Source organism: Sarcophilus harrisii, chromosome 1 (genome assembly GCF_902635505.1).
Source record: "Sarcophilus harrisii chromosome 1, mSarHar1.11, whole genome shotgun sequence".
NCBI classification, from domain to species: Eukaryota; Metazoa; Chordata; class Mammalia; order Dasyuromorphia; family Dasyuridae; genus Sarcophilus; species Sarcophilus harrisii.
In genome coordinates this window covers 29507553-29535012 of record NC_045426.1, presented here as the reverse complement: position 1 = coordinate 29535012, position 27460 = coordinate 29507553, and the positions used below count along the sequence as shown (strand labels likewise).

The window sequence follows — 27460 nt, the reverse complement described above, 5'->3', positions numbered from 1 at the left end:
GACTAGAAAAGCTTTTTTGTTAAAAGATCAGATTTTTTGCTTCCTGATCACATAACCCAGAGGTCTAATTAGATCCTGAAGATTAGACCCTGAAGTCTAATCTACCTCTACCTAGGGTGTCAGGTTTGCTTGGCGGTGCTGTTTTTTTTTTTGGGGGGGGGCAGGGGGCAGAGCTGTGAACAACTATTCCACAGGGGAGGGAAGTTATGTCCCTTCAATGCAATAGCAATGGCATTTTGATCGCTCACCTACACTTACACAAAACATGCCAATTTTGAAAATTTCTGTTGAAGGCAGCATCCTGCATAGTCATCAGATCTCACCATTCAATTGGCACCTGCATGGCAGGTGATTGCTTGGGGGACTCTGTAAAAAGAATCATCTCCCAGCTCAATTTTGTTTTGAGGGATGCTTGTCTTTCAGATATGGGAAGAGAGGTTAATTCTGGGTCTCCCCTGCTTCTTCCCAAATGTATAATATACCAGTGAGTGATTGGACATTCCCCATATAAAGGCAAACTCAGACATTATGTTGGAGGTCGCTGGTACAGTTGATAGAGTCTGAAGAATGGAGTCAGGGATACCCAAATTCAACCCCTTACTAGCTGTGTGCCCCTCAAAAAGTCATTTAAGTTCCATTTGCCTCAGTTTCCTCATCTATAAAATGGAAATAATACCACCTACTTCTCAGGGTCATTGCAAGGATTGAATAAGCTATATGTTTTAAAAGGGATTAGTTAGCACAGTATCTGACACATATCAGGTACTATATATATGTTTGTTCCCTTGTTCTGCCCCATTCTCCCTCCACCCTTTTTTCCCTTTTAAAAATGCCCTTTAGGAGCAATATATGAACTGTAAGATATCAATAGATTGTAAAGTCTCCAAAGACAGCAACTTCTTCCTTATGTTTCTCTGGTTTAGTGATTGGCATAAGATTGGGTCTAAACATTTGTTGATTTAGATTAAAGGCTATAATAGACAAAATTTTCTAGGCTAAAATTGAATCCCATTTTAATTCATAATTTCTTCTTTTATGAAAAAAGAGCCTAATGTGAAGAATGGGGGTGAACAGACAATTTGACAGTAGTTTTAAGTTTGACAGACCAGCTTCACGCTGTGTTTCATTTGAGCATCGTCTTCTTTGAAGGACATTTAGGAAAGGAAGGTATCTGACCTTGTAAACTCCATAGAAGTTCCTCTCCTCTAACATTCACTGTATTAAGTTCTTAATTCAGCTGACTTTTAAAAATAAAAATGCTATAATTCTAATCCATATCAACAAAACTCTATTAAATTTGGCAGCTGGGTGACTCAATGTGTAAGGTATTGGACTTGGAAGCAATAAGGCCCGAGATCAAATCTTGCCTTAGATACAAATTAATTAGACCTCCCATAGCTTGTTTATTCTTTTATGAAATAAAAATGTGAATGGTGCTGATCTCACAGTGCTATTGTAAGAATTAAATAATATAACATGCAATCCTGTGTGTCTCTTTCTGTGTATATGTGTGTGTGTCCACACACACACCTCCATATACATGCTAACAATGATCATTTTCATCATCATCACCATCATATGATCACATATCTAGAAATGGATTTTTGGTGTTATTTAATCCAACTGCTTAGTTTTATGGTTAAGGAAATTGAAGGCCAGACATATTTAATGATTTATTCAAGGTCACATAGGTAGTGAGCAACAATCAAGATTTGAACCCAAGATTTCTGATTCAAAATTAAACACAAAGCTAAAGGTTATTTACTTATTTATTTATTCATTAATTCATTTATTTATCTATTCATTCATTCATTTATTCATTTATGCAGCATTATTATGGATGTTATTTTCTGAGCAACAACCAAAATCCCATCCTGCCTCATGTTTTCTTCCTTTATGCAAAAGATGTAGACTGTTGAGGAATATGAGGGGTGAGAATACAATTTGAAAAGGATTTGATTAACTTTGATAGAACAATTTCCTGTCTTTGTATGTCCTCATTCGTGTCCTGTTTCCTTTGACCTAGAAAGACCTTTAGGGAGAGATGACATCTGTCCTTGCAGGCTTTGCAGCTCCTCCAGCACCCCTTACCCACATCAGTCTCTGTTAATTTAGCTGACTTTTAAAAATTACTTCCCTTGAATGAACCAAGGGCATCCCATTTTTCAGGGTGATACTGTTTTTAGAGCTTCCTGACAGGTGTCCCAGGAAATCCTTCCAGATTGGCAATTTGGCGCATTGCCTCCTTCTTCAGCTCAACTCACCTTGTGCATGTATTGTGACAGGCTCATGCTGAGAGGCTACCATGCCCGGTCAATGGCACATATGAGGCTCTGGATGTTTCTACAGGACACCGACATCCAGGACTGAAAAGCAAACATTTCTGGCAGTCCTCTAGGTGCTTTATTTACTCGTCTGGCTTTTGAATGTCATTTAGACCTGGTCCCTGTAGACCAGGTTGATGAGGGCTGGTTGAAAATCACAGGGGGCACAGATGTTTGTTTCTATTCTGAAAAGAAGGTTGTTAAAAGAAGCACTTTGTGAGGTACAAAAACCGGGATCAAATTAGGCTTCCACTGACAAGGGAAAGTCTTGAATGTAATGAAATATCAGACCATAACAATATGAGAAATTTGGGAAAACATGGGAAGATTTTATGAAGTAATGCAGAAGGACTGAGGCAGAATCAGAAGGGTTATTTGTAGAATGAGTGAATTAATATAAATGAAAATTTCACAGATAGATCCAGGAACCCTAAAAGTGGCAGGGCTTCCCAGACCACCAGTCCAGCTTCCTTCCCAAACATCCTCCCAGTGGGGAAAGGGATCAGTCATCTCTTTGTACTTTCTACTGCCAACCATTCATCAAACAGATGCAGGAAAGTGAGCCTAGATGATGCAGCAAGATACTGTGAAGGAGAGAGAGGAGACTCAAACCCTATTTCCATCTTGACCATTCTCCCTCTTCAGATCAAATCTTTTGAATCCAAGAAAGAGGCTTGGGAATAGTGATTCTTCCACCAATCCAATGCCTTGAGACAGAATTCTGGGAAGCAGTCCCTGAGGAGGAGGTATAGCCTGGCACCTGCTCAGGCATATGTTACCATGTTACTGAAGACAGAAAAAAAGTTTTTGCCACCAAAGTCCTTAAAGCTGTCAAATCGTTCAACATCAGAAATGGGTAGGATTTTATCAGTGGAAATGTCATTAGAAGAAAGGCATTAGCTTTTCCTACTAAATGAGATACTCATAAAGCACTTAGCATAATGACTGACACATAGTAGACATTATATCAATACTTATTATTATTGTTTTGCTAAGGACCATGGACATTTTCCATTTGACTTGTAGCTGAAACCTTGTATATGTGTTATCTCCCTAATTAGACTGTAAACTCTTCAAGGGCAGAGCCATCTTTTCTGTTCTTATTCCTACTATCTAGCACAGTGTAAACACAACAATTTTTTCATTCATTTATTCATTAAGTAAAAGACAGCTGACCTCAAAATAATTGCAATGAGCAATCTCGGTTCTGGAGAACAACGAATGGAGTAAACATTTAGCCTTTTGATTAAGAAGCGAGAGATGGGGTAGAGAGGGTTATGAATATGTAATTTTGCATATGCTGTCAGATGTATATGCCTCGTGAAATTTACTCAATTATTTTTCTTTGGTATAATAGGAGTGAGATGCCATATATCAGGAAATCACTGAGATCTAAAAACACAGGAAACCAATTGGTTTTCTTTCTTTCTTTCTTTCTTTCTTTCTTTCTTTTTTTTTTTTAACCAATTGGTCTTCTAAAGGGTTTTTAATGTAACTCAGTAAACATCTTTCACTATCTTGACATGTTCCTTTTGATTGCAAAACATAAGTTCCTAATCAATTTTCTAATCAATGATTTATTTGTCTTTGAGGTAGACGAAATGATTCGAGGCCAAGAGTATTCAGATATAGTGTTGCTTGACTCATCAAATAAGAAGCATGATTCTCTCTAACTGCTACACTTATACAAGCACTAGTATGACTGCATCAAAATGGTCATAAATTCTCTTTTTCTTTTATTACATATGGAGGCTAGCCTGTTTCTCCCCAAAGTAGTGATTTACATTTTTCCAGCAAAGGTTTGTATCAAGGTGACTTCTTTTCCTTCTTCCCTATATAGCCAACTTTCTTGCAAAAACAAAATATGTAACATGTTGTTAATTCCCCAATTTCTTATTAATACTTGGCCCAGTTTTCCCACCATCGACCCTCTAGCTCAACAAAGCATTCAAAAAAGATGCAGCAGTAGTCCGAAAGGAGGTTTTTCCAACCAGCTCCAATGCTGTGTAGCTAATCAGAAAGGATGTGGATTTGAAAACGGTCCAGAAAAACAGGTGGACATCTTGTTGATGCTGATAGTTGGTCTAGAGCAGGTTCTTAATGAGCGCACGAAGCCAGGCTTTACAATGATAGGATTTGGATGTTTGCTGATGATGTTTGAAAGGTTGACTTTGAGACCAGTGTTATCTTCTTCGCAATTTAAATTCTTCCTGCTCCCCACATTTCTCCATTCCCCCATCCTAACATACATATACTCCATTTATTTTTAATAATCAATTGGAAGCATTAGGGGAAAAAATAAGGGTAGATTAAAAAAACTGATGAATGGTATAACTAATATGGAGAAAGAAGAGCTAGAGGCTAGATAATGGTCCTGATATTTTATTGGTATAAGGACCTTCCTGGGGAGGAGGTACCCACTGCCAATGCAGATCCACACGATCTCTGTAATTCATAATCTTGGAGAGCTATTGAAAGTATGACTAGGTTAAATGACTTACTTAGGACCACATAGCCCAGCCAGAAGTGAGACTTAAATACAGATGTTCCAGCCTCCAAGGTCAGCTTTCAATCTAGCTGCTTCTCTCTGAAGAAAGAGAAAAAAAAATTGTCAGTTCTGTTCACATATCACTTCAAAAGTCAATCCAATGTTATGATCATTCCAGTTTTCAGAAACTACAAAATCCCCTTCTACAGACCATTAAAGCCCACCCCACACCTGTATTTAAAATTCCAGTGACAGCACTTAGATTTCAAACACAATGAATAGATCAAGAAGAGCTATAAAAGCACAAGACATAGTCATTTTAAACTCAGGCAGTTTGAAAGAGATGCAATAAATTACACAGAAACCTTGTAGATATTCTCATTTTGAGGACAAGGGTTATCAAATGTCTTTTGTCCTGTTGCCTTCATGAGTTAGAACATCCCTATGGCCTATATCATTCCTTTACACCAGCAGCCTGTCTTCTCTCAAATTTTCTTTAAATGATTATCAATAATTTTAAAAATAAAATTATATTTTTAAATTAGCAACATTTTCCCTTATATGCATCCATTTTCCCTCTCCTAGAGAGCCATCCCATCTTTTGAGGAATTTGTTTTAAGGAAATAGAGGAAGAAGTAAAAGAAACCAGACAAAAATATATTAAAAAATATGACAAAATATACACAATTATTTATCCCTGTGGATGCCACACCTCTGCATGGAACTGAGGGAAGGGTTGGCTTCTCTCTCTCTCTCTCTCTCTCTCTCTCTCTCTCTCTCTCTCTCTCTCTCTCTGTCATTGTCTCTGTGGCATTGTCTCTGTCTCTCTGTTTCTGTCTCTGTGTCTCTGTCTCTGTTTTTCTGTGTTTCTCTATCTCTGTCCTTGTCTCTCTGTGTCTCTGTGTGTATGTATGTGTTTGTCTCTCTGTCTCTCTGTGTGTTTCTCTGTTTTATGTCTCTGTCTGTCTCTTTCTCTCAGCCTTTATCATGGAGGCAGCATAAACACTACCTTAGCACCAAGTCCAGCTCAGCAAGTCAGAGACAGTGAAACACTCTGAGTAAAGAGATAAATGTCTTGAAGTTACAAAGAAGGAAAATGTGCATTTCAGTGATAGCAAATCTGTGGGTGTCATCTCTAAGACAGGGTCATTGACTTGATGGCTTACAATTCTGTGAAGATCTAAATATTTTCCCTAAGATACAGCAAGACCATGTATGCATGAATGATTTCTAGTTTAGAACTCCAAACTACTTACCCATTAATTCATTCAAAGGAATAGTAGAACAATTTCTCAATGAAACAAGAAATTAATAAGTTGAAAAACGCTGACAGAGAAATGAGCAGGATGCTAAATAAGCAACTCCACGAATACAATGAGAGTCTTGAGTTCATTTCATATGCTCAAAGACTAAGAATTGGAAAGAATCTCAGAGGCCATCTGGTCTAGCCTTCATGTGAATACTGAATCCCTTACATAATAGCCCTGAACAGGAGATAACAACTTTGCTTGACTCCTACTGATGAGCTTACTATATGTTGAGATAGCGCATTGAGCTTTTGGAGAGCTCTGTTAGGATGTATTTCTTTAAATTCAGCCAACTTCTACCTGATTTTAACTTCCAACAATTGGTCCTTGGCTTCAAGGCCAAATAGGGTAAATCTTATCTCGCTTCTATGTGACAGCTTTTAAAATGATTGTAGGTTATCATAATCATATACCTTCCCTGTTTCATACAATTGCCCCCTCCACATTTTTATTTTGGTTAAAGATATTTTATTCCTGTAACTACTTCTGACAGCATTATATTTGATAGATAGCTTTTGAAAATTTTTCATGTTTTCATATTTTCTTGTACCTGGAACTAGCCACAGAGCTCCAGATCTGGAAAGAGGTCATCTTTTTCATCCTGGATATTATTCTCAACTTCTGTTCACATAGCCTAGGATTGCATGAACTTTGGGTGCCATATCACTAAGATCATAGCTTTGTGAGGTGGGGTAGTGTAGAAATATCAGGCTGTTCAGGTTCCTTATTTTATTGATGAGGAGACTGAGCATCAGAAAAAAGTATATTACCGAAGGTTCACCATAGGAAGTTTGATATACATGATATTATATAATAATAATAATACTCCTCAGACCATCCATTTTTCCAACCTGCTTCACTGACCAGAGGAGCAATCATTGTGGAGAAGGAGCCCCCATATTTCATCTACCATCGATACCAACTCCTACCAACAGAAACAAAGCTGGAAAAAATCATTACAGCTAATGGTTCTAAGAAAGGTCTCATTTTTAAAATATATAACAAAGTGTTTCAAATTTATAAGAAAACAGGTCATTCCCCAATTTTTAAATAGTCAAAACATGTTAACAAACAATTTTCAGATGGTGAAATTAAAGCCATTCATAGCTATATGAAAAAAATGCTCTAAATCATATTGATTTGAGAAATGCCAATTAAAGCAACTCTGAGGTACCACCTCATACAAATCAGATGGGCTCATAAGGCAGAAAAAGAAAAATGATAAATGTTGCAGGGGATGTGGGAAAACTTGGACACTAATGAATTGTTGATAGAATTGGGAAATGGTCCAGCCATTGTGGAGAGCAATCTGGAACTATGCCCAAAGGACTATAAAACTATCCATACCCTTCGACCCTACAGTGCCATTACTGGGTCTATATTCCAAGGAAAACATAAAGGAGGGGAAATATCTAAATATGCAAAAATATTTGTAGTGGTTCTTTTGTGGTAGCAAAGAATTGGAAAAGGAGTGGATGCCCATCAATTGGAGAATGGCTGAATAAGTTGTGGTACATGAAAGTAATGGAATATTATTGTTCCATAAAAAATGATGAAGAAGCTGATTATAGAAAGGCCTGGAAAGATATACATGAACTGACGCTGAGTGAAACAAGCAGAAGTAAGAATACAATGTGCACAATAACAGCAAGAATGTGCAATGATCAACTATGAAAGACTTGGTTCTTCTCGGTGGTTCAGTGATCCAAAGCAATCCCAATAAACTCTGGATACAAAATGCCATCTGCATTCAGAAAAAAGTCACTCTGGAGATTCAATGTAAATCATTCCATATGAATTTTGTTATTCCATATGAATTTTGTTGTAATAATTCAATGTAAAGCAATATATGCTATGTTCACTTTTTTTTTCTTTTTTTTTCTCTCTCCCATGGATTTTCCCTTTTGCTCTACTTTTTCTGTCCCAACAGCATATTTAAAATAAATAAACTTACTACAATAAAAAAGAGAAACAAAAAAATACCAACTTCTTATTAACTGCCTTGGACCAGTGGGTAGAACAAGAGCCTAAGGAAGAGCAAACCCTCATTAGTAGAACATCAACACTGTTTCCAACCTGCCCCAGAACCTTTATCATTTCTTCTTCTTCTTTTTTTTTTTTTAAATAAGAGGTATTAGAGTAAGCACCTCTAATCCTGGGGTAGGGGGATGGCACTGCTGGCTTCACCTCAACTCTCCTCTCTGACCAGTAACCCCAAACCAAGAATGACCCTTCCAGTATGTGCCCACAGCCAGCATAGTCCCTGCCCCACTTCTGCCCTCCCAGTGTCCTGGCTCCTTCTCACCCAAGGCTGTGTCTCAACAGCATATCTGGGCCTGATGGTCACATCAGCAGAGTTTGTCTCATTATTCCCAGACTCAGACTCTGACTCCACAAATAGTACATTAGATGAAAATCTCTGTGGTTCCTGCTGAAGCTCCAGTCACACCCAGCTAGACCAAGAGATTCCCACTTGGTGTTTCTGAGGAGCTAGCCTGGAGTTAATTGCACTTCACATGGGTTATTCCCAACCCCAGTCTTCAAATCCTCTAGTTTGTAGCAGGAGGTCCCCAATTCTGCCCCAAATCCTCCTGATTTTTCTCCAATCTATGCTTGCCCTGAACAACAAATTTGTTCTCTTTGTGGGGGAAATCAGGAGAACTTGAAATTTACCAAGCTATTCTACCATCTTCCCAGAATCCTCTTCCTAATACCCTTATCAAGGTGAGAGGTTACAATTGCCTTTGGAGATGCTGTAGCCTCCACCTCTTCAGTAGCCACAGCTATTCATCTGGGGGGAAAATTCTTGCCACACACTTATTTAGCTTTGTTTAATGACTCAACCTCAGAAATAGATGCTATTTTATCAATAATAATGAAAATAAAGAATTGCTTTCCCATTGCACCTCAAGGATCTTGTCTCCATTACCTGTCTGTCTTTTTTCTTTCCCCATCATCCCCATTAGAATGTGAGCTTCTTGAAAGCAAAGATTTTCTTTGTCTTACTTTTTTATTTGTGTGTAGGCCTTAGCATAGTGATTTGCACTTAGCAAGTGCTTAACAAATGCTTTTTTGTTCACTCATCTCTCCATCCATTAATTCACTCACTAAAAACATTCTTTTCTAATCATATCTCCCAGAGTATGCTTGTAAATTTGATTTTTTTTAGCCTAAGTACAGGAATTTATCTTTATCATTATAAATTTCTTATCAATTTGAATCAATTTAATTTTTCCCATTCAATCTTCTTATTTCAAGACCCTTTGAAAAATGTTTTAGATGATTATAAGTATGGTATAAATCAAAGACAATAAATCTAATCAGATTTCAATCCAACTAAAAACTGGATTTATGCTCATTAGAAAAGTAAAAAAAAAAACAAAACAAAACTTTTCTAGCCCTTTTCCATTTTGAAGCTTTACTAGTTTTTCACAACAACGGTATCCGTCATTGCAACAGTATTCCGGAAAACTTCTCAAATGAAGAAATACATGAACAATTTATCTTTTCAATAACAATTACTTAGATACAAAGGGATTTTTTGGAGACAAAAAATAATTTAGCTTCATGAATATATCTTCCTTCTTGTGTAAGCACTTGCTGTACTTTGTATTTCTATATCAAGTTGCCTTTGCAAGTATTACAGGATAGGGCTAAGACTAAAATGGAACCTAAAATAGCAACAGGGAAGAGTCATAAAAGACCATTTGTTACATTATCAAAATCTACTTAAAATTTTGCTAATTACAAATTCTAAGTCTGGTCATCAATAGAGTTTGCTACAACTTTGTGACCCTGTCCCAGTGTTTTTAGTATTAAGTTGCATTTTACAACAGAAAAAGAAATAACTGTTTTCTAACAACTTCTTTATTTTTCTCCCCAGATATAACCCTATAACAGTAGCATATATTTTTGTTCATTATATAGCTATTCACTTTTCTCAGGGAGATGTTGGTTAAATTTATTTTTTAAAATATCAAAATGGTTCCAGGAGTTTTACAATCTATTAATGCTTCTCTCTAAAGACCTCCTATAATGAAAAAAAGAGAATAGAAAATGTCAGCATCAATTTCTGGTGCAAAATTCTAATCTTCATTTAAAAACTTATTTGCAAAGGAAACTTGAAACAGGTTGTTGCAATGCAATAATATTAAAACTCATACAATCATAGATTTTAGAACTGGAGGAACTAAGAGATCATTTAGACCAACTTTAATTTTATCTACAAGAATGAAAAAAGTAATCAAGACACTTTGTTTTTCTACCCCCACCCCATGCTTTAAGTTGGACAAAAGTTGTTCTTTATAATGATCTTGTCAGGTAAATGATACAAATATTTTAGACTGATTTAGTGCACACATATTAATGTAAATACACATATACATTACAGTATTAGTACATTAAAATGTGTATGGCACTGTGCTAGAGTGGGTTGATGGGGTGTGTGTAAGGAGGGGCTAATGGTTACATAGAGATATAACTGAAAACAGACTCTGTCCTGAGATTCGGGCTCTCTCTTTTTGCATAGGCCATTCCCTAAATCTCCTCACCTGGTCTCACATTTCTAGACTCCTTTGGAGCAAAGCTCAGATGTCATTTATTACATATATTATTTTTTCTGAATTCTCCAGTTGTAAGTGTCCCATCCATTGAAATTAGTTTTAATTTATTCTACATATATATATGTGTGTGTGTGTGTGTGTGTGTGTATGGATGGATGCATAGATGTCTATATATGTGTGTATGTGTATACTTACATATGATTGGCTGTATAAATCTTGACTTCCCTCAGTGGACCATAAGTTTTTTAAGTGGAAGGACTCTTCCATTTATATATTTGTATCCAAGTGTCCAAGGCACATAAGTAAAATCAATATACATTTATTGAATTTAATTAAATCAAAAAGGTCTTAGCCTTCAATGGGTTATTTTCTTTATTTTAAAACTCAGGAAATTGAGGCTCAGAGCTTTCCTGTTATCTTATAGGTATTATATGTTGAAATGGGGGTTTGAACCTACATTCCTACAATCTGTACAACTGTAAAAAAATAAGTTATCAATTTTTCCATTTTTTTGTAGAAAGAGGTAGGTTTTTTTAATGTTATTAGTAAATGATTAACATGAAATGAATTGAAAACTATGACATACACAAAATGTTTTCTGTTGTTCCATTTCCTTAAAAGATTTCAGCAGTGAACCTTGTCTGAGTCTTGGCCAAAATGATTTTAACTAGCTTTAAAAATTTTATGATCATCAAAGGGTGTAGTAATGGCTATGAAAGCAATTAATAACACCAGTGACAGAATCAAGAGAGTGGCTAATTTATCATTATAGATTTTAATGAGGCTTATAATTTAGCAATAAATATACAATATATTCAAGAGTATAGTGTTATAAAAAGGATGATTTATCTGATTTTAATATGGGAACTTATATGGAGAACAAAAGCAAGATTGCTCATATAAAAAGATAGGTGTGTAAGGTGCAGGGACATGGCAATATCTGAACCTTCCTAACAGTGAGTTAAACTAAGGAAGCAGCATACTATTGTAAGATACTGCTATTTTAATGTGCAAATACTTTTCTTTTCATTGAATTAATGGACATTTTAGTTAGAAATTAAAAGCTTATCTATCATCTAACAGCTTTTTGTTTAATAAACTAGAAATCTTCCCTTTCTATCTACCAGGTCTTTGCCTTTAAATGGGACTTGGATATTCTGAATGAACAGATTTTTATGTCTATAACAGAAGAAGAGAGGGAGAGGAACAGGGAGCAATAAAGATGGACAGGGGAAGTGGAGAAAGAAGGAAAGTGAGGGGGAAGCGTCCCTCCACCATGTGTTGTGAGGCAATGTTTGTACTTCTTCTAAATAAACATCCTGTTATAAAAACTAATCCTAGCACACAACAGTCATTTAATAAATGCTTATTTTCTAGTTGATTTGATATTAAATGCTTAATCTGGAGCACTGACTGGCAATTGACAGAGGTGAACAAAATGGGAAGGAGTATCATTCTCAAATGAAAGTTTAGACTGATGGCATTAGAAAAGTATACCCCTAGAATTTTAAATAAGGAAGATAAAACTTGCCAAGCTATGGGGATCAAATCATGTTATTCAGAGCTTAAATATGCTACATATGGAAAGGAAAGAAGGAAGGAGTGAAAGAAGGAAACAAGAAAGGAAGGAAAGAAGAAAAAAGGAAGGAAGGAAGAAATGCTAAGATGTAATATCAGTAATAACATGAATAATTCTTATTTAAATTTTAAAATTATTTAAAGTTTGAAAAGCACTTTTCTTATTTTAGCTCATCTGTACCTTGCATTAGCACAGTAAGTTCAGCTATTTATTTATTTAGAAGTTGCCATTCTCTGCATTTTACTCAAGTATTCAAAATGGTTCTGTAATCCCAGCAATTTTGAATATCCTTCTAAAAGTTATATGTCCTACAATGCATAATTATCTATTCTGAATGATTCTCATCTGTGTTCTCTTAATAGTTCCTTATGAAAGATCCCCCAACATTCACTCTGGAACCTTCTTCATATTTTTACCACATTTTGAGGGTACTTTGAGGGACACTCTAGCTTCCCATGATGATCAGATCATCTTCTCTTTCTATCATACAATTATTTGATGATATCCTTTACTCCTGTTCTTCAGAATTCCTCATCACTTAGGTGTTATAACCTGCCTATATACAAATGCATTTTTATTTTGGCCTGTGTGATCTTTAGGTTATGTTTTTTATTTAATTAAAGCTTTTTTATTTTCAAAATATAAGCATCGATCATTTTCAATATTCACCCTTGCAAAAAACTTGTTTTGCAAAAAATTTAACTCCCTTCCCCCCCACACTAGATGACAGTTAATCCAATATATGTTAAACATGTGCAATTTGTCTATATATTTTTTCCACAATTATCATGCTGCACAAAAAAAAAATCAGATCTTTGGAGGCAGTGGTACAGTCAAGTCCACATCACCTCCAACAGGTATCAGGTATCTCCTCCCTGTTTGATCCAATCTGTCTGCTTTTACCATTTTTATTCTCTTTGGTACAATTTATAATTCTTTGATAAGTACTTTAGAGACTGTGATGTTAGGGTTATACTATCCTTTATGAAGAAACACTTTTAATAATATTTTTTGCAAATCTTTTTCATTTTTTTCTTCATTTTGTAGTCTTCTTTTTTGTTTTATCATACTCAAATGCCCTTGGAATGACTGCCTAGTGGGATATACCGCCAGTCTTTCTACAGGCTAATTTTACATTGGACTTCTCTTTGCTTTATTGGTCAATATGTTCATAAAGATGAAATGTGTCTACATTTCACAGCCGAGGAAACTCCCCTCTATCAAGGAGGATCTACACCTGTTCTACAAATCTTGGTCTTAGAGACCAAATGTTAGGGACACTTATAGAAAAAAAATTCTCACAGATATATAGTCAATATATCATTTTTACCACATTTTGAGGGTACTTTGAGGGACACTCTAGCTTCCCATGATGATCAGATCATCTTCTCTTTCTATCATACAATTATTTGATGATATCCTTTACTCCTGTTCTTCAGAATTCCTCATCACTTAGGTGTTATAACCTGCCTATATACAAATGCATTTTTATTTTGGCCTGTGTGATCTTTAGGTTATGTTTTTTATTTAATTAAAGCTTTTTTATTTTCAAAATATAAGCATCGATCATTTTCAATATTCACCCTTGCAAAAAACTTGTTTTGCAAAAAATTTAACTCCCTTCCCCCCCACACTAGATGACAGTTAATCCAATATATGTTAAACATGTGCAATTTGTCTATATATTTTTTCCACAATTATCATGCTGCACAAAAAAAAAATCAGATCTTTGGAGGCAGTGGTACAGTCAAGTCCACATCACCTCCAACAGGTATCAGGTATCTCCTCCCTGTTTGATCCAATCTGTCTGCTTTTACCATTTTTATTCTCTTTGGTACAATTTATAATTCTTTGATAAGTACTTTAGAGACTGTGATGTTAGGGTTATACTATCCTTTATGAAGAAACACTTTTAATAATATTTTTTGCAAATCTTTTTCATTTTTTTCTTCATTTTGTAGTCTTCTTTTTTGTTTTATCATACTCAAATGCCCTTGGAATGACTGCCTAGTGGGATATACCGCCAGTCTTTCTACAGGCTAATTTTACATTGGACTTCTCTTTGCTTTATTGGTCAATATGTTCATAAAGATGAAATGTGTCTACATTTCACAGCCGAGGAAACTCCCCTCTATCAAGGAGGATCTACACCTGTTCTACAAATCTTGGTCTTAGAGACCAAATGTTAGGGACACTTATAGAAAAAAAATTCTCACAGATATATAGTCAATATATCAAAGATGAGACTGAATCCATGTCTTACTACATATAACACATTTTTTTGCATTTTAAATACTACAGTTGAAAATAGCAAGTTTTCTGAGTGCTTTTTAAAGAATTAAATATTATTAACTTATAGTACATTTCCATTTTTAAAATATATTTTCAAGAACTTATTTTACTCATTTTCCCCATCAGCTTTCTCCAAATATATTTATAGCTCAATTGTGGTGGTAGAGTGCTTAATTCAGAAGTCCTCGAGATAATATTGTATCAATCTTTTTAGTGTACCACACACATGAAAGCATTAAAACTCAAATGAACCAATGGTACAAAATTTACCTAATTTAAAAATAAAGTATTTCCCACTTGGTCTACTTGTTCTGTGTCACTTGTAATGAATTTAAATTAGAATTTACATGCTACTGGTGGGATTTCTTGTTCACCATAGAATTGTTTGGGGATTTGAAAAAAAAGTTGAATGGTCACATTATTATGATTATAGTAATTGCTGTTGTTATTATGGTGAGCAAGAAGAGATGAATATAAAATTCAAGTTATTTTTAAGCATAATAGTTACAAAATAACAAATGTATGGAATAGATAATTTCTTTTTTCTTTCTCTTTGGTGGAGGAGTGAGTGGTTACAAATAGTTTGAATTTTAAAAAGGACGACATCTGAAAATCTATCAAACCTACCAAATAAGACTGTGATTGTTGCCACTTTTCCTCATACTAAAATAGGTAAACAAATAATGCCTCTAACTTAATTGTTAAGATAAGGATTTAATATAATTCAGTCCAAAATTTATTAAAGTGTGGAGTATTGGGGGAAAACAAAACAAAAACCTGTTATCCTTAATGCACAGTTAAATCGCTTTATATATTCACACAAAAATAGCATTTCTTCTATGGGATATTCTTTTTAAATTTATTTGAGGAATTTAGGCAGGAGATAAAAACACAACAGAGGTTTTTGTGAGCTTTTGGAAAAATCAGATCTTTAAATATAATAGAAATAGGGACATTAGGTAGTGCATCAACTTGGTAAATGATGAATGATCAGGCCTACTTACTGTGAAATAAGATTTGGCTGGTTTACTTAATTTTCAAGAGCTTGGGTAAATAGCTACCGAATTAAATTACTTCATGTTGGTTTCCTCTAGGGTGAGAAGAGCCTGCTTTGCTATGTGTAACTGAACTCCTCTGTATTGATTAGTGCTCCAGGCCCAACCTTCCATAGTTATGCTCACTTTCAGCCCACTTACTTCTGGTCTTGAGTGCAGCTGTGAAAATATATTGGTATTGACGTGACTGCCTGCATTCTTTGTCATTGCTGTTGTTGCCAAATACAGTGCACACCCCCGTGATGCTCCTCAGCCCATGTGGTTTGTAGATGAAGTGCTTTAAAGTTCTATGGCTAGTAGTAAAATGGAGATCTTCATTGAGAACATGACTGTTTCCTTGTCTTGTTGGTTAGTAACTAAGCCTAATTTAATCAAGTGTGCCCATGTCAATTAACAATGGCAAATTAAGCATTCTGTCAGAGTATTCCTTGTGGTTTTGAGGTTTTGCTGCTCTAGGGCTTGGAGTGAGTGGTAAGAGCATCATTTGTGATGTAGCAAGGATAGGGGAAAAAAAATCTAACTCAGGAAGAATGGCTCCAAGGGATTTCAGCATTTGGTCAGCTACTGTTTTTACAATTTACACAATGTCTGTCTTAAACTAGTATGGATAAAAAAGCACTTGATGTTTCCTCACACTAGATAATTGTATTAAAAATCAACAGCAACTAAACTAATTCTAACAAACAGTGTAAGAGTCTAAATATTTAATTCTAATTCAATTCTAATCTAATTCTAAATAATTTAATTCTAGTTACACAACCCCTAAATAGTCTCTCCTTACCTCCATCTCTTAGAAGTTTTTGCTCAGCATCTCTGCCACTTTCTACTAGAAACATTTCCTCATTCCCTTAGGTTTTTTTCCTAAATAGGTATGCTTATTATCTTTCTATTTAAAATAAGAGAATTATCACCTGGGAGCTGCAAGGAAACCAAGAGGTTATAACCCTCTTTATTTAATAGATTCTTTCTCTGTCTCTCTTTCTGTCTCTGTCTCTGTCTTTTTGTCTCTCTGTCTCTTTATATATATATACACACATATATACATATATATGCAAAAAACATATATATATATATTCCCTCTTTATTTAACAGATACACAGATATGTGTATGATATATTTTACAGATAATGGCATTGGAACCAAAAGGAATATTAAAAGAAGGGAAATATATGTATATATATATATATATGTATACATATTATAATAGATGCATACTCACATTTACATTATGTTGTGGTTCAATCATTCTGTCATGTTCAACTCTTTGTGACCCCATTTGGGGTTTTCTAGATGAAGATACTAGAGTGCTTTATCATTCCTTCTCTAATCCATTTTATAGATGAAGAAACTGAAATAAATACGGTTAAGTGACTTGCCTAGAGTCATATAGCTATTAATATCTGAGACTAGATCTGAACTCAGGAAAATGAGTCTTCATGACTACAGCCCTAAATTCTCTCTACTGTCTTACCCAACCGCCAGACATATACATTATCCTCATCTGTAAAATTGTAATTGTAAAACTGCAGTATTTACCACCCAGAGTTGCAGCGAAACCCAGATTTGATGATTTTATAAATAAATAAAAATATATGCATATATAACAAATACATATACACTCATAACACATGTATGTAGACACACAGACACAATCACATACAGAACACATGCACACACATGCAGTCTCATACGGAGACACAGAAACAAACATACACAGACACATATACACCCTCACACACATATACTCACAACACACAGACACAGAAACAGACACATACACATATATGCACACATATATTCACATATATAAACATACCTATATACATAGACACACTCTCACAGACAGATTTATAGACCAGAAACGGAGGCACTCAGAGAGACATAAAATACTCATATACACAGTCATATACATTCATACAGAAATGCATACAGACAGACACAGACATATACATTTTCTTTTCCTCCCTCTCCCTCTCTCTCTGTTTCTCTCTCTCTCTCTCTCTCTCTCTCTCTCTCTCTCTCTCTCTCTCTCTCTCTGTATGTGTGTGTCTGTGTGCCTCTTTCTCACTCCTCTCGGGCCTTGGTAAGTCTGTAAAAGAATCCATGACTTCAGAGTTCTGCACCCCATTTCTTCTGCAGAATTCAAAGGACAAGCCAATGTTTTCTTCCCTCTTCAATGCACTCAGCTGAGATTGTCATTGCTAAAACATTGGAAGTGTTTAGCTGTCGTTTGTGGGCCAGCCTCCTAAACATAGAGATGTCTGTGAAGCTCTCTAGTACCTCTATTTTGAAAGCTTGTTTGACAGAGATTTTACCAGGCACTTTTGGAAGTTATTTCCAACTGGTTTTCTCCTCATGGATTTTTTCTCTTACCCTAAACTTACTTTTTTTTTCAACAGATGCAAAAGAAATTGTTCTAAAGGCTCAGATATTAGCTGGAGGGAGAGGAAAAGGCACTTTCAATAGTGGATTGAAAGGAGGAGTTCATTTAACCAAAGAGTAAGTTTGGGAATTTTATGTTTTTGTCTATTAGTCAGAAATATCCTTTATCTAGGGACTGGGTAAAAGGAGGAGGGTATTGAAGACCAAGAGGTGGAGAAAGGTAACCAAGCAATGGGAAGGCATACATAGTATTACCTCTTCTTACTGTGGTCTTCCCAAAGCCATGATTCCATGGAATTCCATTTGCCCATGGACAAATTACTTCCTATTCTCTGAGCTCCATCTATAAAATAAGGGGAGTGAATCTGATTATCACTAAAGTTTTTAGATTCTAAATCTATGAACCTATGAGATCCCTCTACCAACCAAAGAGAATGTAACTACATTACATTCATTTTTTCTTAACAGATAGTATGGGGCTGGCATGGATGGGTATGAAGGAGTAAGGACTAGTGGCCTGACAAAGGGGTTTGGACCTTTGATAGCAATGGCTTTCATGTTATGACTTATATCCTCTGCCATTGCCATTTCCCCAAATGTCCCCTTCATCAGATGAATAGCTACTCTACTATTCAAGAATCTACAATAACTCCCCACTGGTGACTTCTAACTTCTAACTTCTGACAGAGGGAATCTGGAACTATGTAATCTGACCCTGCTTTCCCTATTCTGCTATAACTCAGACTATGTCCCAATGTAGTCCAAACTCTCCTCTGGCTACCTCACTTTTCTGTCATTATCCTCTATGTATCTCTTGCTCTATCTGTACTCTTGTCTATTCTACTTCTTATCTGAAATATTGTCCTTTGTAGTTTTCCTTGGTCTATTGATTTTTCTTTAGCTAATTCAGATCAATCTCATTCATCCTTCCACATGGAATTTCCATTTATTGGATTTTATTCCTAAATTTCATTGCCTCAATAAGATTTTAAACATTTTGAGGGCAAGAAACACTTTTTTATAGTTTTATTCCAGCCCAGACAGCATGGGATCAGGAAATACCCAATGACTGCTCAATTGGAGAGTGGAGAAATATAGCTCTGTAGTGTTTAAATGAGAAAAACATATTTCTGTTATTTTTTTTTCTCTTAGTCCTAAAGTTGTGGGACAGCTGGCTCAACAGATGATTGGTTATAATCTGGCAACAAAGCAGACATCAAAAGATGGCGTGAAAGTCAATAAGGTAGTATGGATTTTTGTGGGGTTATTTTCTTCTTTTCTGGGTGTTATTTTTCTTTTAATTTTTAGAATACAGTTTTATTGCTGATATTATAAGGTTATTTAAATACTTTTGTTTTAAACAAAGCCATATAAACTAGGGACCTTATTATAAGAGTTTGTTAAGGGTTCTGCTCATTTTCTGTTGTGGCAAAAGTAACAAGTAGAAAAATAAAATTATGATTTCAGAATAGATTTTACAAAATATCATTATACTTCCTCTTTTGCAAGCCTGTGAATATACAAACTGAGTGTTATTTTCTCTGAAAATATGAGAATAAGAGCAACAAGGAATCAGACACTTGTCGAGTCAGAAGATACATTCACACAAGTTTCATTCAGTCTGGCTTGGGAAAAATACTTTCGAAAACACATCCAAGTGATTATATGGTCTTTGCCTGAAGAACTCTAATGAGAAGAAAACTGCTACCTTTGGAGGCAACTGTTCCTCCTTCAGATAAATCTTAAGTGTTAAAAAATTTCCCTTACATTGGGCCTAAATTCTCATCCTGACAATTCCCCATAATTTCTAGTTCTTCCTTCAGGAACTAGATAAAGTAAAACAATCTTTTTTCTTCAAGATAAATTTCAGGAGACTTGAAAATATCTATTATGGACTCCAAAACGTCTCTTATTTATGTCAAATATATCCAGTTTTTTAAGTGAATCTCACATGACATGGATTCCAGACTCATCATCAAAAGTCAATCAATATAATGGATAGAATATTAAAGTTGGCATCTAAAAATTTGGGTCAAATCTTGCATCAGGCATATACTATGTATCATATAGGATACGTCACCTAACTTGTTGGGCCTCAGTTTCTTTATCTGTAAAATGAGGGATTTGAACTTGACTTGAAGGAATCCCTTCAAGATACAAATCACATATTCCATTCTGGTTTCTTTTCTCTGACTTCTTTCCCACTACCAGTGGCCTTTCTGAGTTATGTCTGAAAAGGAAGACTATTTATTGAGACTAATGAAATAACAAATACTTATATAATATATGAGAAGCTCCCATTTTCAATGTCTCATGAGAAAAGGACTTTTCAAATTGAAAAATGTAAATAACATAGTCTTTTTAAATTCATTTAAGATTTGTGATTTTATAGGTATAAGGAGCTTCCATTTGAGAAAATCTCATCTTCCACTGGACATAAATTATAGTTTTTGAAGTTTGGTTCTTAGAAAGAAACCTAGAATTCTGAGGTTAAGTGACTTGCTCAAGATCACAAAGTATACATCAGAAAAAAAGAGATAAACCCAACTTTGCTGGACTGGAAGGCCAATTCCCTCTCCTTATCTCCTATACTGGTGCTTTTCATCAAAACTCTTAGTCAATACCCACTATAACAATTATTTTTAGGAACCACAACAAAAAATTACTAGAACAATAAAAGCTGGCTTTTGAATAATGCTTCAACATTTGCAAGGCCCTTAATGATACCTTTTCTAATTGGACTCTCACAATATCCTAGGAAAGAATTAGTACTAGCAGTACCTATATGTCCACTATTTTACAGCTGGGGAAACTGAGGGTAAGCAAGTTATTAAAGGCCACAGTTAGTATATGACAGGAAAAATCATTCTTATCTTTCTGACTCCCAGTACAGCACTTACTCTATCAATGATGCTTCTCAGTCAAGGACATAGGAATAGTGATCTGCTGCAAAAAACTGGAAGTTTCTATGATTTTGTACCAATAAATAAAGTCTTGGATGAAAGGTCTTAAATTTTATTGTGTCATGGACTCCTATGGCATTTTCTTTTTTTCTTTCTTTTTCTTTTTCTTTTCTTTTCTTTTTTTATTTTGGTTGAGGCATTTGGGGTTAAGTGACTTGCCTTTGGCATTTCCGAAAGCTTATGCACTTCTGTTCAGAATAAGATTCTTAAATGCATAAAAGAACATATTGAAATTTTAAAGGAAATCAATTATTTTAAAAAGGAAAAAGGGAACAGATCTTCAGCAAATTAATGCCATGTGCCAGGCATTCTAGTGAGTGCTTTATAATGTTATCTCATTTGATTCTCATAGTAGCCCTGTAAGGTAGTTGCTATTATCATCCATTTTACAGTCGAGAAAGCAAAGGCCAAGGTGAAAAGACTCATTTATGGTCATACAGTTAGTAAATATCTGAGGCTGTATTTGAACTCAGGTTTTCCTGACTCCGGGTTCAGCACTGGATCCACTGTACCAACTAGCTGCTTTTTGAAATTTAGTATTCAATATATTAAAGAAAAACATATTTCCTAATCTCAGCTTAAGAAACCTTGCTTTAGAGAGGAGTTTGCTTTAGAGAGAAGTTAGTTGGATTGGTGTTCTTCATTTTTTTCCTTTAGTCATTTTTGAGATGGATGCCGCTTCTTTCCATGTGCCCTCTAAGAGTAAAGATCTGACCTCATCTACAGTACTTGGAGACAGCAGTGTTTTTGCTTTTTCTTTTTCATTTTTCATAGACAGTGTCATAGAAGGTTCTTGACATGGCCTGAAAATCACCAACTGTTGACTAATGTACCATGAGAGTGCCTTGGCGTTGGCCCAGAGAGAGGGCACCTCGCTGGAAGGAAGTTTTAATAATGATGCCTCATTAGCCCCATCAGCCTAAGGATGCACAGCCTATGCTAAGCAGTAGATGGAACAAAGAAAGCCACTTGCCATCAGTTCCTGCAGCTCTGCTTGTCAAGGATATTCAATTGACAATTGGAAAATTGCTTTTTTGTGGTCCTGACCTAACTTTTTACCACCCTACTAATCTGATCTCCCAGCCTCCTTTTAAGTTACAAAGAGTCCACATCTGAGATTTCATCAGTACAGAAAGTCCTGATGGGAAAATTAATTCCCTCCACTAGCACAGATTGGCAACTTCTCTACAACCTTTTCAAAAATTTTCCACAATTTATTTATTGAAAAAGAATGGCATTTTGGAGGGTATTTTTAAATTAATAATTTACATTGAGTTTAACAGATTCTCCTCTCTAGCCCAAAGCTCACACTTAAATTAGGCCTTTTATTTTAAAAAAAAATCAGATATGTCATAGAGAATTCTTAGTAAGGAATGTTCCTTACTCCTAATTCATTGTGATGGAGAATTCCCAGTGGAAAACTTTGTTTTACCAATATAACTGTTAAGAAATTTTATTTATTTTAATATTTTGAAGATGTTACTGAAGATTTTTATTTTCAAAACATATGCAAGGATAATTTTTCATCATTGATACTTGTAAAACTTTGAATTTCAATTTCTCCTGCCTTCCCCTCACCCCCTTTCCTAGATGACAAATAATCCAATATATGTTAAACATGGTAAATATATATATATAAATATAATATAGGCCCATGTATTTATATAATTATCTTGCTACACATGAAGACTCAGATCAAAAAGGGAAAAAAATAAGAAAGAAAATAAAATTCAAGCCAACAACACAAGAAGTAAAAGTGCTATATGTGATCCACACTCATTTCCCATGGTCCTCTCTCTGGGTGTAGATGTTCAGAAATTTTAGAATTGTGTGGTAACTGAGAAATTAAGCAATGTCAGTGGTCACATATTCTCCATGTTGTCACAGATGAGACTTGACCTGAAGTCTCTCAAACATTTGAGTCTACTTTATGTATTATACCAGACTGACTCTAGATATCTCACAAGTTACAAAGCAATTTTAGCAAAATAATTCTATATAATAATTAGGGCAAGTCCTGTAATACCTATTTGTTATTGTTGTTATTGATTCTTTCAGTTATGCTAAATGCTTCATAGCCAGTTTTTAATTTTTCCAATTTGGAGATTTTCTTGGCAAAGATATGGCATTGATTTGCAACTTCCTTCTGAATCTCAATTTACAGATTAGGAGCTCGAGGCAAGCACATTTACGTGACTTGCTTAGACTTACACAGCTAGTAATTGTCTGAGTCTAGACTGGAACTCAGAAAGATGGAGTCCTCCTGACTCCAGACCCAGCACTCCATTCACTGCACCATTTAGCTGCCCTATTGCCCATTTTACAGGTGACGAGACTGAAGATTAGAGAGATGAAAGTGGTTTGTCCAAAGTTTATAGCTGTAAAATGTTTCAGAATTCTAAGTTTTGAACGTGTGCTTCCCTATTCTGTCTTGCTTTCTTTAAAAGCAGAATTCAGGGTACCATTAAATAACAAACCTGGCTACCATTGTGTGTCATTTTACTTTCATTTTGCCTGGAGATATGCTCCTGAAATGTCATGGATACATCACCCTTTTGTATATACTGAAGCAATTTCAATGTGCACCGGAGTCATGTATCATTTAAAAGATTCTAGTGAATGCTTTTGTAATATGACTAATCACTCTCACTTGGTTTATTTTGGTCTTAGGCAGTTCAACAAATTAAGTGCCGCCAATATTTATTAAATGTCTACCATTTGTAAGACATCACCTAAGAAGTGGGGCTACTAGAGAATGGTACTTAATTTAATGTTTCTGTTTGGATTTATTTAGATTCTGCTTGGATTTGTGTCCATATTTTTTTCTTCAAAGAGGACAATCCTAGAATTAATAATCCTAGTCAGTTCAATGACTTAGAGTCTGTCTTTCTTTTTCAGTGTTTGTCTCTGTCTGTTTCTGTGTCTGTCTGTCTCTGTCCTCTGTCTCTCTCTTCGTCTCTGTCTCTGCCCTTTCCTCCCTTCCTTTTTCTCTCCCTCCTTCCCTCTCTCTGTCTCTCTTCCCATCAGGTTGGTAGTTGGTAGGAGATGAATACTTGTTGAATTGAATTGGCCTAAATGCCTTCAAGGTTCCAGGTAGAATCCTGTGCCTTGACTATCCAAATATAAAAAGGAAAATAGAAAGAAGGCTGACTCTGGAGTCAGAGACCCAGAGTGTGAAATCTCCCTCCCTCTGATACTTAATATCTTCTGAATTTAGGCAAGTCATTCACTTCTTGTGCCACTTTCCACATTTATCCAGTGAGAAGGTTGGGTTAGAAAACCTTTGGGTCTCTCCCACTGTCATATTAAATAGTCTATGCCCTCAAGGAATTCTTAATTCATTCTTAAATGGCATTATATTTTAGATAAAAATACATTAACAAAGTTGGTCAGAATTTCTAAGGATTCATGCATTTATTGGTGTGAGCCCCAGAAGCCTTTCCCAATCTCCTTTCACCCTACAGCCTTCTTTCCATTGTTTCCAGTTTTTCCTGTATGTAGCTTGTTTGTACATTGTGATTTACCATTGTTTCCCCATTGGGCTAAGAGCTCCTTGAGGACAGAAATTGGGTTTTTTGGCCATTTTTTATCCCCAGAATTTAAGATAGCATTTCGTACATAGTAGGTGCTTAATATGTTTCTTGACTGAGTAGGTCCTTATTCCTGGGAGAGAAGCCCATACCACTAGATCATCTTCATGAATGATCATGACTAAAATGTATTACTTTCCTCAAATCCTAATAGGATCATTGTTTTGGAGCAAAAAGGGCCAGCTAGTTGAATAATTTCATTTTATAGATGAGGAAATTAAGGCCCTAAGACTTCAGGTGAGTTGCCAGGGAGAGAGGACACCTATAGTTAATAATAATAATAATTAACATTTAAATAGTGCCTATAATGTGCTAAGTTCTATACTAAGCCCTTTATAAACATTATATCCTTTGATACTCCCAACAAAGGATTTAATATTTGTAAAGTATCCTAGCAACTCTAGGAGGTTGTCATAATCATGCTCATTTTACAGATGAGGAAATAGAGTCAAACAACTAGTTTACATAACTAGTAAGTATCTAAGGCCAGGTTGGACTTCATTCCAAGTCTGGTACCCTATCCACTTCTCTACCTAGCTGCCCCTGGTAGTAAATGGCAAAAAGGGGCCAAGTTGAGGTCTAGTTTTGTGATGTCATGTTTGATATCTTTTGATTCCTCTATGCTGCATCCCAATGGCTAGCTGAATGGCCCTTCTGGCTTGGGATCCTTTGATGTTCCCCAGCCTTCTAATTCTAACTGAAGTTGCCCTTTGAATAAAAATGAACCCTCTCTGTTGGCAAGCGTGCAGCTATGACCTTTTCAGTTTGGAATCTGGCAGATCTTCCATCCTAGGCTCTAGGATGCCAGGGTCCTATCCATGCCAGTATTAGGCATTCAAGTAGCACTTTAGCAGAGAAGTATAGAGGGAAGCTTGGCAATAAAGATCTAGAGGAAAAGAAGCCTAGGATAGTGGGCAAACAGTGACAGGGATGGCTTTGGAGTCAGAAAGACTAGGATTGTGGGCCTGCCATTCACATGGAACAGCTGTATGATTGTGAACAAATCATTATATCTCTTTGGACCCTCTAAGTCTTAAAGTTGCAGGAGAAGTAGGAAAGTGTTCCCTGTAGTGGGAAGAATCTCTTTATATTGATTTAATCATGGAGTTCATGGGTAAGTCAGACTTGAAGTTGGGAAGCCTTGAGCTCAAAGTTACCCTCTGAAACTTCTCAGATGCTCAATACCACAGAAAAACTTCTTAGTGTGGAGTTAGAAGTGCTATGGTCAAGGCCTGTCTCTGATGCTCATTATCTATGTAATGTAAAGGGATTGGTTCTACATGGGAATACATCATGTTGAAGATGCCACAGGTAGGACAAAGCAACTTCATCTTATTGGCTTTGTGTTTTCTCATGTAGTAAATGAGGGATTTAGAATCTAGATCTGTCATCTATGACTCTATGGCCCTGAACAAGTAACAACTTGATGTGCTTCTGGCTCTATTCCTGTAGATTTGCTATCTTTTAAACCTCTGTTTACATCTTTGTTCAATAGAAAGGGAATGCTAGAAGTCTTCTGAGCTTCTCTTCAGTTATAAATCTATGATCCTATGTTATACATCAGTTCAGATTTGTGTGAATAACAGTTTCCACTTGTAAATTCTCTCTTCTGAAGATATCCCCAATATTTCCTGTGCTTCAGTGATAAATAATCATTTCCATGAAAATGTCACTGTTAATTTGGGGAGGCAGCATGGACCAATGGTAAAAGCATTGAGCTCAAAATCAGAGGCACTGATTATAAAAATCCTTCCCCTGACTTTTACTCCTTATAGGACCCTGGGAAAATAACATAAGCTTCCTGGGTCAAGTCAATGAGTGTTTATTTACCACTTACTATTGGCTGGTCTCCATTTATTTATAAAATGAAGAAGCTAAAGACCTTGAGACTCGATAATCATAACTGAAATTTTGGTAGCTCTTTAAAGCTTGCAAAGCAAGCATAATCTCCTTTGAGCCTTACAACAACCTTGAGGAATAGGTACTGCGGTTATTTTCTTTCAATTTGTTAGATTAGAATACAGAGTAAAGAATGATAGAACTATGCCCAATTTACTATAATATTGAAGTGGAATTTAGAACAATGTCTTCCTAGCTCAGAAACCTGCCTTCTGCCCACTACATATATTCATTAATTATAGAATCCATTCTGTATCACTTAAACTTGCTGGATTTTATGGCATTTTGTTATTTTAAATGTTATGCTAGTTTGTCTAGCATGATAGCTGATCAAGGAAAGCGAGACAACAAGGTCTCACATTTAGCTTAAAAGTGAAATGAAAGGATTCTATTGGTTTAGTATTACTATAGTAACTACTTTGATAATTTCTAGGGACCACCTTTTTTTCTAATTTTAAAACAAGTTCCAGAAAAGTTTATCAATCCATCAGTTATTTGTTAAATGTCTACTGTCATGTACCAGGCACTGTGTTATCAAACTCAAGTAGTCATGGGATCCCTGATAGCCATATATTGACTTGAAATCATAAATTCACATTACATTACCTATGTTGTATTTGTATTTGTTTTGTCACAAAGGGACTTCTCAGTTACATTTTAATCTGGTATCTTCCATAATTTTGTGGCTGAATTGAACATCTTTGTGTGGGATGAGGAGGATACAAATAAAATAATCCCTGTTCTCAATGAATTTATGATTTAACACAGGACACAAGAATAATATATAATTAATTATAAATAGAATAAAAATGAAGATACCAAATGTCAATAAATATAAAGCCATTTGAGAGGGAGGCCATTGGTAATGGGATGTTGATGGTCTGGAAAGGTTTCATGTGGAAGGCAATTCTCAAGATGCATCATGATGAAAAGGAGGGATCTTCTGGGGATAGTGAGGAAGTGAGGGCTGAGGAGGGAGTACATTACAGGCACTGGCCAAAAGTTACTCTCTATAAAAT

The 27460-nt window shown here is 35.5% G+C and overlaps 1 protein-coding gene across 1 annotated transcript in view; it reads left to right on the top strand.

Moving 5' to 3' along the window:
- SUCLG2 (succinate-CoA ligase GDP-forming subunit beta) overlaps nucleotides 1-27460 on the top strand; it is a 317191-nt gene that overhangs the window by 118553 nt on the left and 171178 nt on the right. Inside the window, exons 3-4 of the mRNA XM_023498103.2 lie at nucleotides 18007-18106; nucleotides 19142-19232. Coding sequence (XP_023353871.1) covers nucleotides 18007-18106; nucleotides 19142-19232 — 191 coding nt within the window. The remainder of the gene's footprint in view (nucleotides 1-18006; nucleotides 18107-19141; nucleotides 19233-27460) is intronic.